Below are 18,012 nucleotides of genomic sequence, written 5' to 3'. Positions count from 1 at the left end.
GGTTTTGAGGGCCAGTTAAGATTAAGGGTTAAGATTGAGGGTTAAGATAGGAATTGGAATTGGCCCTTAGTCTGTCTCACATCTGTGTCATACTGATTTTACTGATAGGATAAAACACAATTTTTTGTGAATGCAGTGATTCAATCAAAGACAGGAATCTTGTCCCTGTCTTTAAAGACAACAACATTAATCTTGCTTAGAGCAGTAATACATCCCAATCAGTTTCTACTTTGACACCAAAGTATGTTGTTATTTTGATTTATTTGATTAAATACTGATCATATTACAAGGTCAGGCCATTGCATTATATTCCAGGACATATCATTTAAAGCATGTTTGAATGTATGATTTGCTTGTGGCTGAGCCTCGTGCTGATTTCCATTGTAATTTCTTTCAAATGATATTGCGACACTTTTTGTGAAATTCTTGTCAAGATAAAGATAAAGTAGGGAAGTACAAAGCTTCCGAACCTGATTATAGTCACAATATACAATGACTGTGGTTTGTTTCCTCGGCTCCATTCTTATTTCTCACTCCTGTGAGTCCACAGAGCGTCATCATGGTCCACATGATATAAATGTAATTATCTGTCCATGTCCATGACGGTATACAAGGACGTACGTGAGCACCCAAACATGTTAGCTATGATAAGATAACCAGCCACATCGATCAAATCCATTACTGATCAGATTTGACAGTTCACATTCACAACTACAAGTGTCTTGCATTTGAATGCGACTGACAACTCACAAATTCCTTTGCTTTAAGCTTCGTCAGCAACAACAGAAAATGTTGTATCTGTACCGTATTTCGGGAAACAAGAGATAAGATGAGATGTTTCTTTATTTATCCCCCCTTAGGAGCAATTCAGAAACAGAAACTATTGCAACAATAGTCAAATCTGAGTTAAATCTGAATTGCAAATTTAATTTGCCACATATTGGATATATATCTGATCGAGGACCACATACTGACCTGATATATGCCCCTTTTCCACCTATGGTCGCTAAATACACTATAGACTTCCCTGTTAAATATTGAGATGTCCCTGGTCCTGGAGATTAACCCACATTTTTAGGATTGTTAAGTCTTTTAAACTGATCAACAATTTGGCATTGTCCTGCTTGATTCTTATGTCGAACTTCTTGCTAACGTCTCTTCCTCTGACAGCACTTTGACCAATCAGTGGCCGGCAGCCTGGCGACTTCACGCATTGTATCGCCTCAGCTCGCTTGGAACCTCGCCTGAGCAGGTACTTAAAAAAAATGACCAGGTACCAGGTACTATCGCTAGTGGAAACGCAAAATAACTGGACATGCAGAGGCGAGTCCAGTCGAGCTAGTGGGAATGCGCCAATAAATCTGAAAATCCAAGGAATTAGAGATTGTATTTCAGTTTCCTTAGACATAACCAAACAATTCGATATGGACACACAATCTGAATGTAGCCTTTGTGATAGAACAGACTGTGTGTCCTCCATGTAACATACTTTCCAGCATGCTAGAATACAAGGCTGATGTGGACTCTCGATTTAGTATGAATAGAACTCTGTGTTCAGGGCTACCTGGTGGCCATTTTGAATAGAACATTATTTCCTTAAGTGTCATTTTCAATTCACAAAGAGCCTTGGGACAGATATATCCATAAATACACATGCTGCATTTTGTTAGAATAACTGCCTTTGTACAAATTATTGTTTTGTTTTGAAGTGTATTAGACACTTTAACACAGCAAAAATGTTACTATAATTCTGTGGGTTCACATATTCTGTGAACTGGGGTTTACAACGCCCTACAATTAAGTTTTACGACGGATGTCTGTAGATTTTGTCTGAGCAGGTACTGTTCAGGTGGATCATCGGTTGACCATAAAGTGGATGCGTAGGTAAGGCATTGGTCCTGGCATTTGTCCTTTGATGTGCTCCCTAGAGGAGACTGGAGGTCGAATGGCTAACCAAGGGCATAGGAAGATGTAGGAGGAGCAGTTAACCTTTATTAAGTATGGCTTTGCTCAGGAGAAGTTAGTGCTTCTTAGGATTTTGGCTGAGGCACTCCCAAGCAACTGCAGCGCTTGGAATTGACACTTGACTTGTTACAGAATAAAGATCTCTTTGTTTGGTAAAATGTCTTGTGTCACGGAGTCTCATTCTACATCATCATCTCATCACCTGGTGTTCTGAACAAGAAGGAAGCCTGACAAAAACGACAGTTTTTATAGATGTGGAAGGTTGTATGCACATCTTAACTATGTTTCAAGTTGTTACAATAGTTCAGAAAGATGTACATGCTAATTTCATGTGTATACGCACCGTGTCTGCTTTATATTCAGACATGCTTGTATTGTGTTAGAGTTTGTGTTCACCGTCTGTCAAGCATTCTTCAGATATATTTTTTGTGAGGACAGAATAAAAATAAATCTTGACAGCTGACATGGAACTCAAATAGTATCGATGGTCCTCGTGACCACTGGCAAGGTTTTTCTACTCACGCCTTTAAGTATTTCTATTTCCTTAATTCTGTGTTTCATAATGGCTAACAGGTGATTTTCAGATGCTTGATTATATACAACAGCAGTCAAGCTGGATACCATATGTCTGACAGCTTGCTGGGTTGTCTATTTAACCTGGCTGTCTCCTCTCAGAGCTACACTCTTTGAGCAGAGTTTTTCTTTAAGTGGCCATTTTCACTCATAACTACAGAGAGACAATCTGAGTTTCTCTCTTTGTTTTGGTTAATTTGCCATTTTCAAACACAAAAGCAGAGAGGTGTATTCAAGGAGATAAAGTACTGTACGTACGAGCATGCTACTGTCGCCAAGAACCAACCTGCGACAAGGATTCTTGTTCTCACTTAAGGCTCTCCTAGTACAACCTATGCCTGCTAAAGTCTGTGGTATCTTAAGAAAATAATTGCTGCTACAGAGCACAGGATATTTTCCAACTAAAGTCCACAGAGAAGGAAAGGAGCTCACACATCACTAAGTTTAAATGTGTTATTTGGTGACTTTGGTGTTTTCAGATTTGCATAAGTGGCACAAAACTTACCAAATGATGCAGCAGTAGACCAGCAGCTCATGTGAACTAAACATGCTGATTTTCTCTCTGGACTTTAGTAAGTGGTGTACAAACAGTTTCCAGCCAACAAAAAAAAAAGCTGTGATTAGGCTGCAAACATATTTGTATATTTATCAAAGACTTAAGTAAGCATATAAACTATGAGATGAGCGTTTTGTTAAGTAGCTAAAGTTTGTTTTTTTCCGTGTTTCCCTGCTCACCAGCATGTGTCCCAGGATGAGTCGTGGCATTTGTAATGTGCTTGGCAGAGTCATTGCTCATACTATACTTCACAAAACCTGAGCTATTTCTCTAAAGCTGAGGATTTAAAGGGGACATATTATGCAAAATCAACTTTTTAATAATTTAAATCCTTATATTTGGGACTCTGGAGGCCCTATCAGTCGGTAAAGTGTGAAAAAAGATGACTCACTCATGTTTGTGTGGTCCTCCTCAGTCTAAGTACAGGAGATACAACACGCGATGTTGACTTCCGCACTCATTGGGACGTCACAATGCGCTAAATTCCTGGAATTATTAATATATATTCATATATATATTCATATATGAATTATATAATTGACTTATTAGCCTTAAGCCTTGACATTTCCCAAAACTTCACTAGCTCACCCTAATGGACCGGCTCAAGTGCAGTGACACAACAAAAAATATATAACATATTTTCAGAATAAATGGTTTCAAATTTGAATGATAATTCCTTCAGTTTCAATAGCGTCCTATGCATGTTGTGCGCTCGGGCCATAATAAATGCTGACATACTAGTCTAATTTATCATAAGGTATAGTGGAATATAACTTGTAAATCCTTTCCTTGCAGCACCTTTCACTATTTCAGAAATAAGTACTGTGGAGACCCTGAATTAGAGAGAGTGCAAAGTCACACATACTTAAACATTGGTTCATTCAGATGTGATGTCCACACTCTGCTATTCTTTGTCTGAAAAAGTCTTTTTTAAAAGATTTTTTGTGCTACCTTGCCAGATAATGTTGAATGAATTGTACTAAAAATAATATAATGAAATGGCATGAGATAAGGGATTATACTGAGTTCTTAAACAACATTGATTTCACAGAAAATAATTGAACAGCTTATGTGGGAGAACAATCCTCTGCATGTGCTTTACAATTACATGGAACTCAGTGACATTTCTGTATTTGGATCATTGAGATTAATTCAGTCAAGTTTTTTTCTTTTTTTTTATCACAACAGACAATAGTATTCTTGACTGACCATACCTGCCACTATGCTTCTAAACAAAACCTAATGCTGCGATTTCCTCGCACCCTTTTGTCAGGCAGCCATCAAGTACTTTGTGAATGAAATGGAGTAATCCCAAAGGCAATCTAAACCATTTTGTGCTATTTGGCTGAGATGTCACAATGAAATGCCATCTCCTTTCTAGAATTGTAGTGACTTGTACTTGTGACTTTTATTTTATTTTATTTTTTAAATACCTATCATTTTATTTTGTCTGAGATTCTGGGTTCCAGTTTTGAACATGAAATACATTTTCACATGACTCTAAGGCTGGAATCTGCTGTTAGACGTGTAGTTGTATGACTGGTATGGCTGTGGAATGTTCTTTATGGCTCTGTCAGGGCCTTCGTTCATCATATTGAGTCAGCAGAGAGAGCATGAGAGGCCCATTGTGCTCGTGAATATGGAATTCTCAAATATGCCCGCATGAATGAGATGCCTCTGTTAGACAGATGGAGTGATTCAAATTAGATAAAAGAATTCAACTCCCCATGTATTATACAGAAAGATCACTCTTCCTTTTCCTCTCAGTTATCAAATTCCCTCCTCTGACCTCATAAAAAAGCTACAGTACATTTCCTCACAGCACATTCTCCTCACTTCAGCATTCTGGGAGCTGCTTAGTAATCCTTTTTGTTTGAATATTTCTATAAATGTTTTCATGTGCAAATGGAGCAAAGATGGCACAATGGTGACACCGTCTGTGAACAATACATTCCATGAAATCCAGTGGAAAAAAAAAAGAAAAAAAGAATTGCAATTTTTATTTGTATTCATGTACAGTATGAACTACAATCTCAGGTATCAATAATTGAACATCATCTTCAGAGAAATGAGTTGGACTCCTTACAAGCACAAGTCTCTTGTTTTGTCTTTTTTTTTTCATTGTTTTTGTTTTTTTTGTCTTTTTTTAACAATTGAAGCACATGTAAAATTATGATCTCAAGTTTTTTTTTTGTAATATGTTTTTGAAAATATTTTTTTTTTGTAGAAATTTCACCATTTAATGATTATCCTCTCCAAAAATGAGAGAGGATATTCCCACATACAGTAACCCTCCCGATACATAGACAGTTGGCAGAATAACACACAGGAATTTGATCACCTTGGCTTAGGGTTTTGCACAAAAATCAAGCTCACTCTGCTGGTATTTCAAGTCCAACATTCTGCATGTCACTCTTAATTTCATCCTGGCACATCTCACATGGGTCATCCTGCTCAATTAAATACCAAAAACAGAGATATTCCAATCATTCTGAATTACTCACAATCCTCTTCCCCAAATATATGTATATTTATATTTATATATGTATGTATGTATATATAAAAAAATCTCAACCTTTTTTTTTCACTGTAGCCAGCGTCGACATTTAGTCATTAAGCCACCAAAAGCATTGGAAAGGAATTGAGCACTGAAAAGAAAACAATGATAAGGGAAAGAATGGTTCACCCATTGACTGTACTATTCTTGTCATTCATGGCCAATGAAAGGCTGATGATGAATGTGTCTGTTTCAGCTGTCACTGCCCCATTAGCAGTTTCATTTATCTCTACTTCAAGACATGTGACCAGTCTTCAGATGTACATTTTGCTCCCTCTATCTTTGCTCATCTTTCCCTGATACAGTGGAAAATGTGAGAACAAATCCAGCAGGTGAGTAGAACTGCTAGACGGTTAAATTGTTTGTCACGTTGTGCAGTGATTTGTTTCGTCAAATTACAGAAACTGGGCATGTGTCTGCCACGCTGATTCTGTGTACAGGTTAAATCATATCACACTCACAATGTTTAATTATACCAGGTTTGTAGATAATTACTTTCATTTGTGGAATTGCCAGAAAGGAAATTTGCTTATGATAAAATGTGCTTAAAAAATGCTGGTTGCACAGAGACCAATGATAAAGGCAAATCCACCTCTTCTTGCTTTCTGTACAAGGTCACTGTTTCCTTGGCAACAGTCTGTTGGCTAGTTTTTGCCTCCTTATTCCTTATCTATTTTTCACTCCGCTCTCTTCATATCTGCAATATCTCTGTTTGAAGACTCCTCATGACCGTTGTGCGTCTGGCTCCCCCTCTTTCTATTCTTCTCTTTTTGTATCCTTACCTCCCCCCTTCCTCGAGCCTTCCTCTTTGGGAGGCTAAATGAAAAAGCAAAGCGTGAACAGACTACAGGACAGAGACAATGTTTGGATGGTCTATAAATGATGCACCATCAAAGTGTGTGTTTTCCTCTGACAAAGATGAGACTGAGCAGGGGTCGCTTCAATATCAAAGGCCTCTACCCCCTGTTAGATGTTGGGCAAAGGGAGAATGGAAAAGTCTCACGCTGTTTTGTTATCAGCTTTCCTCTGTTAGTCTGCAAATGAACTGCTGATACAGATTAATGAGCTATAACCCATCTCCCTTCATATATTTTTTCCAGGTTTCTAGTTGCTTCACTGACTATGTTAGGCATGTCTGTGTTAGCCTGACAGGGTCACACTGCATTACAAAGCAGCCTCATTTGCCTCTTTATCTGTACTAACAGATGGACTATCAGCTTCCAAGATTGTGTGACCCTGGGGTGATGGCAAGGTACCATGACACTGAGTGGACAACGTAGATCATTGCTGGGTTAACGGGGAGGCTACAGACTGCAGCCTTATGCTCCCCTTCATTTTCCCGAGCAATATTCTGCCATCGTACGGCACATGCCGACGGAAAAAGCGAGACAAATGAGCTATGGCGGAGGGGTGAGGAACGTGACTGAGAAAAGTGACAGAGAGACAATCAAACAAGCAAAGGGACACAGAGGAAAAAGAGAGTGGGTAGGAAGCAGAGCAAGGGTAGACAGGGGAAGATGGAGGATTTAGAGATAGAGGCACAGAGGAGTAGTCGAAAGAAAGAAGTAGTAAACATGAAGCGTAAAGAAAATGTAGGAGCAGGAGTGGGTGCAAGAACTTAATCTTAATTAAAGTGAAGGATGTATGTCTGTTGTTTAGGAGCCACAGGGGAAATGCACATTTACTCATTTGGCTGCTTTGCTCCTTAGGCATGCTGGCTTCACTGTGATATCATCCAGAGCTGTGTCATTAAAAGATCCCATTTTGTCTTGACTGACAGCTAGAATATACTGCAATGAAAATAAACCCATTTTATGTTTTGTCTCATAATGCTCTGCTAAAATGGACACAATTTATTCAACAACGAGCAAATAACCACAACAACCACAAAAATCAAAGTATTAAATTAATGACACAACATTTTAGTATAAGGCCAAACTCAGCAATATGTTCCACATGGGATGTGTCTGAAGTCCAAATTCACTTTTAGTCAACCATTCTTCCCCTTGTGCAGATTTACACACATTGAAAAAGAGAGAGAAATAAAATGAGCTAAAAAGCTATCACAATTTGTTTTTTTTTCTTAATTTAGTCACTAGACATATTTTAATAAATAATCTTTGCTTTTGTAAAGACATGTGTTAAAGTATCATGTCGTCCCTTTGCCAATCACCATTATCGACATCAACTCTGTCAAGTCAATGTCGTTTTTAATTTCCTTTATCGAGTTTTCATGTTTTGGTCCATTGTGTTTGTAGGAAACTGCTGATACTGGATATTTAGTCAAACTTAGAAATTAGATTTGGGTCTCTTGTACATTGTCTTTTGAGCAAGCTTGAATCAGTAAAGGTTCCTGTGTGACTGAGCTGTGTATGGTACTCAGCATGGGCGGGTGGTGGTAAGTGCTCTTGTAGGTGTTGTAGTGGTTGTAGTGCTCCAGAGGGGGCAGCGATAGGTGTCTCTCCATGGCAGCAACACCTGCAAGCTCTTCTTCAACAGTAATGACCTCCATAGAGGAGGCAGGACCATCAGGATCCTGCTGGTTATGCTGTTTCCTCATCTTGTAGAAAATAACCAGCAGAACAGCAGCCATAAGTGTGATGGCCACGAAGCAGCCAATGATAATCTTTGTGGTTTTCATCACTTCATCCAGGCCATTGAGGGCTCCGTCTCCATCCAGATCAACAACTGGAATGGTGTAAGTCCGCTCAGTGGTCCTCGTTGACACAGGAGTACCTTTTGTTGTTGAGGATGACACCCAGCCAAAAGGAGGGAGTGGCGTTTGACTATCATCACCAGGTGTCTCAATGGTCTCCACAGTGACTGTGGTGAAATAAGTCACCCCACTGTTTTCCACAGAAGTGACATTAAGGACAGCAGAGGCAGAGATGTTGCCTGCTGTGTTGCTAACCATGCAGGTATAAGTCCCAGTGTCCTGCATAGTAACACTAGTAAAGTTCAGTGTCCCGTCATTGAGTACAGACAAACGCACTTTGTAAGCCCCGTGGGTCACCAATGAGCCATTTGGTGTAAGCCAGCTGATGGATGTCAGTGAGTTTGTACGACATTTAAGCTCTGCAGCCATGCCTTCTGTCACATTCAAGTCACTGGGTGGCTCTAGAATGACAGGAACATCACACTGGAAGTAGCTGTGGTCCAGTTCCCCAATGTAGCGACCTTTAAAAACTGTAGGACCATGGCAACGGGCGCAGCAGCTGGTATTAGCAGGTACAGTCTCCTTCAGCCACCAGCTGAGCCACAATATATCACAGTTGCAGTTCCAGGGGTTGTGATGGAGGTGGACCCGCTCTAGGCGATGCAATGGTGTGAAGAGGTCATGTGGTAGAAAGGTAAGGTTGTTGTGAGCCAGGTTGAGCTCCACCAGTGACTGAAGGTCATCAAAGGAATTCCTCTCAATAGTTTGGATCTGGGCATGCATCATCCACAGCTTCTGGAGGTTCACTAATCCTGTAAATGAGCTGGGTTTGACTACAGAAAGCTGGTTTCCAGACATTTCTAGTTCTTCAAGCTTGACCAAAGGTAGGATGTTGGGAATCTCCTTGAGATTGCACATTCCCAAGTTCAGGTACCGCAGGTTGCTCAAGTCCTTGAATGCTCCATCAGAAATGTAAGAGAGACGTTTAAGCTCACCTAAATCTAGCCTTCGAAGCGAGGGGACCCTGTTGAAGGCATATGATGGTATACTTTCAATTGGGTTGTTCCGTAGCCACAACTCCTTCAGCTTGGACAAGTACTCAAAGGCTCCATTGGGGATTGTCGTGAGCCGATTATCAAAAAGCTCTAAGGTGTTAAGACTGGCCAGCCCATTGAAGGCGCCAATTTCAATGCTCCGGATGTGGTTTTTGCTCAGCTGCAGAATTTCCAGGTGGCGCAGATGTTTAAAACTGTCCACCTTGATGACCTGGATGAGGTTGTCCTGGAGGTTCAGGTAGCGAGTGTTGGTGGAAATGCCATCTGGGACATCCCGTAGACTGCGGCGAGTGCATATGACTTTGCTGAACTGGTTACTGCATGAGCAGACAGAAGGGCAGGTCTGAGCACGAACCAGCCCAGCCACCACCAGGATCTGAAGGGCCAAAAGCAGCACAAAGAGGGGGTTGGACAGTGCCCCCTTCAGCCTACGACCTTTCATTGTCTGGTGCTGGAGGGAGGAGATCATTGTGTTCAGCATTCATAGTTCATCTGGTTTTTGTGTTCTCTGCAACAGAAAGAAAAAAAAAATAGGATTTACTAATCACATACAATAGATTGGCATAAATTGTTACAGTTTTCATTTATGGGGCACACCAAACTAGTTTCAATGCTAAAATAATTAAAACTACAATAGCACTATTGCTACTTTGTGTGTTTATGAGATTGTAAAATTAATTGTGCAAGATTGAGACCACACAAACTATTGTAAGATGTAGCTCGTATATGAATTAAGACAACTGATAATGAAAATAAACATTATTTGCAGCTAAACTAAGCTATTTAAACAGTAACATTGTACTGTTTAAATAGCTTAGTTTAGCTGCAAACAATGGTTATTTTCGAATAACACAAGACCAAGTGCAAGATGAATTAAAGGCTTAATTAATTGTCAGTGTTGCCCCTCTGTGGAATAGAACACGCTTTTTGTTAGCTCCCTAACCCTGGACTGCCCCAGATTTCTAGACTTCACACAAGCTAATACGTCTACACTGGAGGCTGCAGATGAAAAAACAAGAACTTAGCAGCTGTGTCCCATTCAAACTGGATTCCATAACATTCTTGTAAGCCTTTCACCCATTGAAATCATAAGTCTGAAATGATTTAATATACAAATCTTGAGTCATGAAGAGTTGAAGTCACTAGGACCCAGTCATTTCTGTACTGTAAGAAAAGTGACATGCACCAAAGCAATAATCACAGTGTTCGTGTCAGTGCTATACACTTTTTTGCAAGCCCATTTGTTGCCTTTTAAAGTTATTCTCATCTGTGATTGCCTTCTTGTATTTTCTAATGAAGCATTTTTTTCCAGGCCCCCATTGATTCATGAACAAAGCCCATTTTTATTCAAAGTAGTGGTGCAGTGCTGTTTACTATTCATTATCAGCCAATATATCATCACACCAAATTCTGTGGCAAGTAATGGGAATCGAGAGTGTGTGCTGAGGTCTGATATTGTCCTCGCATAACTATAGCATAACTTATTATCTCCTGAATCAAGTGACTAAGAAGAAACTCATTACTCTGTTATCTCAGATTAGATGAAATGTGATTAGATTAGTCTAGAATGTGCTCGAGATAAAACATTTCAAGACAGCCATGCACATACAGCTCAGCCTGTATTCACCCAACAGTGTCAATTTGCTGCAATCAACCCTCATTATCTTCTGCCTGCAAAGATGTCAACCTATAGGCTACATTAATAAACACATATTACATGCTAAACATAGCATATATGCTGTGACATTATTAATTGTATCAAACTGTACTAGTTAGTTCCTCAGTGCACAGAATGCCTTTTCCAAGAGCAAAGCAGCCTTTGCTTTTGTTGTGCATAAACAATGATCCTTCCCTACTGTGTGCTTAGATGTAAGCGTTCTATCTTTTTAGGTCTAGCATCTCAAACTCAGTAAATCATTTATTATCGTCAACACACAAGCAACAAGTAATGAGTATTTAATGACTGGTGTTTTCTAAACAGAACATATTTATAACTGAAGTAGAATTGTTCTCCAGTGAGGATGAACAACTGACTTAATCATTAGAAATGAGTCTGCATGTGGATTGGTTTTTACACCAGCCAGGCTGTCATGCCAGCCACTGTGCACAGGCTGCAGAGAGATGGGCCTCTGCTGGGGAATCAGATAGAACAAGGCCTCCCACTGCTAGGAGCTCATTTCTTCTGACTGGAATTACAAAATGCTGTGAAGGTGAAAATTACAGTCATGACAAACTCACTGATAGAGATTATCAGATGCCAATACAACAATCTGTTTCTAAACACTAGATTACAGCAGAGAAACGCCTCATTACAACAAGAATGGCACATATTTCAGAAGAAAATATACTTCAAAAATCCTCCTTTGTTGATGCAACACAGCATGGATTAATTTAATCGTGCCATGCTCAACATGTATTCAGCTACTGTAAGCAGTAGCTGCTTACATCTAAAATCCTGCCAGCAACATAAAAACACACCCACCCTTACTTTTCTGCCTCTGCAACAGCAGCCATTGGAATTATGTCCAACACTGCTGTGATTTGCCAAATTAATTTGTTATAATGAGTTTGTTGGAAAAGTGCTGTGGTAACATACTGCAGGTCTAAAATCAGGTTGCACATAGCAAGAAACTGTAATGTGTGCAGCAGAGTATTTCAGAACAGCGCAGTGCACTTCATATGTCAGGTAATTACAGTGCCACTGTTGTGCAACGCAAGCAAAATATGTTCAACTCCCACTAGTGAAACTAGTTGAACGTCGAGCTTGGACATTTTGCACACATCAGACGATCAAGTTTCAAATCCCTAAATGACAGTGTTTCTATCACTTAATATAAGTAACACTTCATTTACAAATCGTTCATATTGTGGTGGGTTTGGATGTGACGAAGTGTGGAAACGGCTCTACAAAAGTCCAACTGTGAAAGATTACACATCTATGAATATGACATTTAGCAACGAATGAACAACTTGCTTTGAAGAAACATTTTAACAATTTTGATAATTGTCTTGGCTCATTTGTATATTTATCATCTCCCTCCGGACCTCTGAGGGCAAATAGTTCCATGTGCAAAGCGAAGATTACGGATGTGACAAAAAAAAATCAAATAAAGATCTTAACTTGCACTTCCACTTCTGCAAACATCACATGTTGGATACAAATAAAGTCTCGTGTCACACAAAATTATAATCCTGATTTTATATGCCTGTTGCCATTCACACTTAATTGCTTATGTGGTCAGGAATCACAATGCAATTTCACCATCCCTTTCCCCAACTAGCAGAGTATTTAGCTTATTTATCTCATCATTTATTATAGTTTTTGGAGTAAAACAAACAAAGGCATTGCAAAAAAAACATGCAGAGGTTAATTGGAGTGAATGGTTGATTGTCTCTGTATGTTGGCCCTGTGATGGACAATCTGCAGGTGTCTTCTTCTTCGGCATCTGTAATGTTGACTGACTTTTCCTTTAATCATTCTCCTCATCTTCTTACTCGTTGTCAATCAAGTTAATTGACAGAGTGAGTACACGCTGAAGTGACGTGAGAGCTTGCAGTCTCAAAAAGACGCATGTTGCTTACTGTTTGAAGTGGTTTCTCTCTCCTCTCTCGGTAACGTAGTGAAATTTTTGAAACCTACGAATTGCCCATTGGATATTGTCCCTGCCAAAGTACTGCAAATGGCTTTTAACACTGTGGGGCCCAGTCTACTGATTTTTATCAACTCCTGCCTTAGATTAGGAACTGTCCCAGTTGCTTTTAAACATGCTGTGGTCAGGCCTCTTCTTAAAAAGCCTAATCTTGACCCCTCAGTTTTATCTAATTTTAGACCTGTTTCCCATTTGCCCTTTCTCTCCAAGGTTTTAGAAAAAGTTGTTTTTATACAATTACAGTCCTTTTTGGAAGACAACGCTATTCTGGAGAAATTTCAATCTGGTTTTAGGTCTCGTCACAGTACTGAGTCTGCACTGTTAAAAGTGCACAATGATATTGCGCTGTCTGTGGATGCCAAGAGCCCTGTTGTCTTAGTGCTACTTGATCTCACAGCAGCCTTTGACACGGTGGACCACTCAGTCCTCCTGTCACGTTTAAATAATTACGTTGGCATCCATGGCACTGCACTAAGGTGGTTCACATCGTACCTGTCCTGCAGGACCTTCTCTGTTATGGTTGGTGATCTGTCTTCTTCCAGTGCTCCTCTCTCCTGTGGAGTCCCACAAGGTTCTATTCTTGGCCCCATACTCTTTTCATTATATATGTTGCCACTTGGGTCAATTATAGCCAGGCACAACCTATCTTTTCATTGCTATGCAGATGATCTACAAATCTACCTGCCAGTGAAGCCTAACAGCAACAGCGCACAATCCTCCTTGTCTAGCTGTCTTGCTGACATTAAGCAGTGGTTGGCCCAAAACTTTCTTAATTTAAACAACGAGAAAACGGAATGTATTGTGTTCGGGGATACTGTGATGGATGGCTTTGGCTCCTTGTCCTCAAAACTCAGTCCGAACATCAGGAATCTGGGAGTGACCTTTGACAGTCATCTGAGGTTTGATAAACAAATTAGTAACGTTGTCAGGACTAGTTTTTTCCAGTTGCGTCTGCTGGCCAAAGTTAAAGCGTTTTTAAGCCGTCACGACCTTGAGAATGCCATACATGCGCTAATCAGTTCCAGATTAGACTACTGCAATGCACTGTATATTGGCATTTCCCAGACTTCTCTCAGTCGCCTTCAACTTGTTCAAAACGCTGCTGCCCGTCTTTTAACCAACACTAATAGAAGAGAGCACATCACCCCTGTTCTACACTCTCTCCATTGGCTTCCAGTCTCTTTTAGAATCGATTTTAAACTTTTAATGTTTGCCTTTAAAGCTCTTCATGATCTTGCCCCATCTTATTTATCTGAGCTTTTAACTGTTCGTGATCCGGGTAGAGCTCTGAGGTCAAACAACCAAATGTTGCTGGAAGTGCCCAGGTCAAAATATAAACACTGGGGTGATCGAGCCTTTGCTGTTGCTGCTCCCAGGCTCTGGAATAAACTCCCTGTTGAGATGCGTCTTATCTCTGACCTGGGCCTCTTCAAATCAAGGCTAAAAACCTATTTATTTAGGATGGCTTTTAATACCGAGTAGTATGGTGACACTTTTTATCTTTTGTCTTCTTATCTTTTATCTGATTCTATCTTATTTTATTTTGCACTATTTTATTGTTTTTATTGTTTTTAATTACTTTTATGTGTTTCCTCTTTATTTATTTATTTCTTGTAAAGCACTTTGGATCACCGAAAGGATTGTTGTAAAGGGCTGTATAAATAAAGTACATTTACATTTACATTTACAAGGAAGCTGTCTGATCGACTGAATTCATTTAATACATTACTGATTCGTTTAATTTGCATGGTTGTGCGCATGCCTTGTTTTCAACTCGTTTCTGCTGATGCTGTAAACCCTTCAGGCCATCTGCATCTTAGAATCTTACAAAATCTGAGAGCTTGTTTTTTGACAGGATGAAGCTGTTGTAATTTACCTGAATGTTCTTGATCGGATGGTGCAATACAACTTCTTCTTTTTTTGGCACTGATTTGCTTCCTGATTTGAGACCATTTTTTTTCTTAAAACAACAACACACATGGTAAGTTTTGTTTTTCAGCAGCTGTCATATGCATATATCAGACATTCAAAGCATTATTTTCAAATTTGCATTTTGAGTACATGAAGTGCTTTGGTTGGACCAGTTATTGTAAAAGTGTTGCACAGAAAGAAAATATTTTTATGGTTGTCACATTTAGTGATTGATTGTGTGTTCGGTGTTTGAGACTAGCTCTGTGAGGGGAGTAACAGCCACTGCAATACGCTAAATCATAAATCACAAAATGGTAAAAGGTAAATGGACTCCATTTTTATGTTGCTTTTCTAGTTTTACCAACCACTTAGCGCTCTACACTACAAGCCACATTCACCCTTTTCCACTCACATTCACACACCACTTTTATGATACACTGATAGGTAGTTTGTTGACTACAGAAACCAGAGATTAATGGGTGAACTACCATTCCTCCTGATCCATGGCTGGCCCTGAAAATATGCCATATGTTGTTGTTGTTGTTTGTGCCATAACAGCTATACGGAATATTAGGATGTGGGGTGTGGAAACAGAAATTAAGAAATCCTTATTCTAGCTTTGAAAAAAAAAGTCTGATTTGAATCTGATCATTCAACGTTCAACTGACAGCCACGATAATTCATTTTTGAGATAAAGTAACATTGACAATTGGACAGTTCTTGACTGGAGGGAAAATACATAATTTTCAGTGGAGTCAAGGTAAAAAATCGTGAGACATTCTACAACTTTTCATTCATTTTAAAACCATGACACAGCTGCAGACACTAAGTAAGGACATACTATTGTCATTCAAATGTTCTCTGAGCTTTAAGGTACAGGATTCCACAAAGTTGCTCACTCACTCATGATGGAAAGAGCCAAATGTCTGTTTTAATGCCCTGAATCAGAATTAAGCAATTCTTCATTTCAGTGGAAAAATCCAGTTGTAAGGAGCTTTATTGGGTCCTGTACATTTTTTAATGCTCCATTAACTGTATTTTGGACAATAGGGGACATGAATACAAGCTTACAGGTTCACTGATTCAACCAATCAGTGAACCTGCAAGACGACTGTCTGGATTTATTTAAAAGGTTTGTGAAATCTGCCTTTTTCTCCAAGCAACCCATTTTAGAGTATTCCAAATGTCAATGGAGGAACATCAACATATGACATCATGGAAATTCATCCAGATCATAAGTTACCCAATGGTGTTAAATTAGGAGCATCTGAGAACATTTCAATTCTCATCCATCTGGCTTCTTCAGCTCTTCCGACAACCACTTTACCACTGTGGTACAAATATTCCTATTGGTCCCGATTGAATGCATTTGGATGACATTATCTGTGTGATATGATTTCCTAAGTGACTTCAAACGTTGTGGTAGTATGTTGTGGCAAGGAAAAAGAGACTGTATCTATGGCATTGAAAAACCACACCAGAGTTAAGTCCCTGTGTGCAATCAATCATCAAATGACAAAGAAATGTGGTTAAGGGATTGGTGTGCCAATCTCAGCTGACATAGGACAGTTTGCCAGTCCATTACAGGGCCACATAGAGACAAACAACTGTTCAATCTCATACTCACACCTACGGTCAAGCTACAGTGTCCAGTTGTTCCCTTATTTCAAGTTTTTGGACTGTGGGAGGACGACAGAAAACCTGCAGAAAACACATGCACACACGGGGAGAACATGCAGAAAGGCCCTTGTTTCAACTCAATTCAATTCAATTCAATTCAAATGACTATAACCCTTCTCATGAGTTTGAGATACAATTTGATGTTTGTTTTATGTTCAGGTTTGACGTCTATTGAAAAATGCACAGTTGTGAGTGGTCACAAAAGCAGTGATGCTCAACATAACAGATACTGACTCATGACAGATTGTTCTCTCGTCGGCTGCACACACATTTCCATTAACATTAACAGTCTCTGAACTTTTTTCATCCCATCTCATATCATAAGGACACAAGAAAGAGATGTGTATGAAGTGCAAAGGTTTGGGATGACTGGGCAAGAAGCTTGACAAACATGATGTCTCATGGTGCCATCAATGTTATTATCAAAAGGATGTGTGTCAGTTCTTAAGAAAATGTGATTACAGTTTAAATAAATAAAAAAAGAAAATATTTCTGTTGATTTTCTGAACAAATCCATTAAAACGCCATGGTCTTGAATGATTCACCCAACATTTCCCCTCACTGACTTATCCTGTGCATGTGCACAGTATTCAAGAGTGTTCTGAATACCAAATTCATTCCACAAAATGACAGCCAAAATGGGATTTATGTTTATTCCAACCAACAAAAGAGAACAGTAATCCAGGTCTGTTCATCAGGGATTGGTGAGAAAAGAGGTGGCGCAGCTGACACTCTGACCTGAGATTAACATCTGCCATTCCCACAGGGCACAAGCACTCCCAGATGGCATAATCATATCGCTGAAAATCATCATGATTTTTGATGACCAGGCGCTCATTTTGTCCAGTCTTTGATGGAATGTGATAAAATTAAAATAAAGGCAAAATTGGGGGCAATCAAATGGCTATCTGGAATAATGGCCATATATATATATATATATATATATATATATATATATATATATATATATATATATATATATACGTGTATATATACAGACAGACACATTTTAGTTTTGTCTACCCCCACATTGTGCTGCTTAACCATACAACTTTAAGCAACCTTTGGTCTAAATTAAAACAGGTGTACAATGAATATACTGTATTAAAAGGACTAAAATGCAATTCTTGTATTTTTAAGTACATTCTGAAGGGGGAAAGGATGCTTGACACTTCTCATTGACAAAAAAGTTTCTTGACTTTCATTTGGGGATTATAACAAATTATGTTGAGCCGCTAGAGCTAATGCAAACAAGTATCTGAAGCTGTTTTTCAGCAATTTGCACTTGAAGTACTTGTGTTGATAAATACAGTTCCAATTATGCAGTACTGCAAAGGCCAAGAAGTGTAAGAGATATATTTTAAATGAAAGTTTTTGTACTGACATATTTCCATAACATGCCTCTTAAT

General features: G+C 39.2%; 1 protein-coding gene across 1 annotated transcript; it reads right to left on the bottom strand.

Moving 5' to 3' along the window:
• Positions 1-7,947: 7,947 nt before the first annotated feature.
• On the bottom strand, positions 7,948-9,843 carry lrrc4cb (leucine rich repeat containing 4C-b; the record flags this gene model as incomplete). Its single annotated transcript, XM_083900936.1, has 1 exon — positions 7,948-9,843. The coding sequence occupies one exon, from the start codon at positions 9,841-9,843 to the stop codon at positions 7,948-7,950; it is 1,896 nt and encodes a 631-aa protein (XP_083757062.1).
• Between the last annotated feature and the right edge of the window lie 8,169 nt (positions 9,844-18,012).

The sequence above is a fragment of the Microchirus variegatus genome, assembly GCF_963457635.1.
Source record: "Microchirus variegatus genome assembly, chromosome: 14".
NCBI lineage: Eukaryota > Metazoa > Chordata > Actinopteri > Pleuronectiformes > Soleidae > Microchirus > Microchirus variegatus.
The sequence above is the reverse complement of the archived record's forward strand: the minus strand, read 5'-3'. Positions and strand labels throughout refer to the sequence as shown.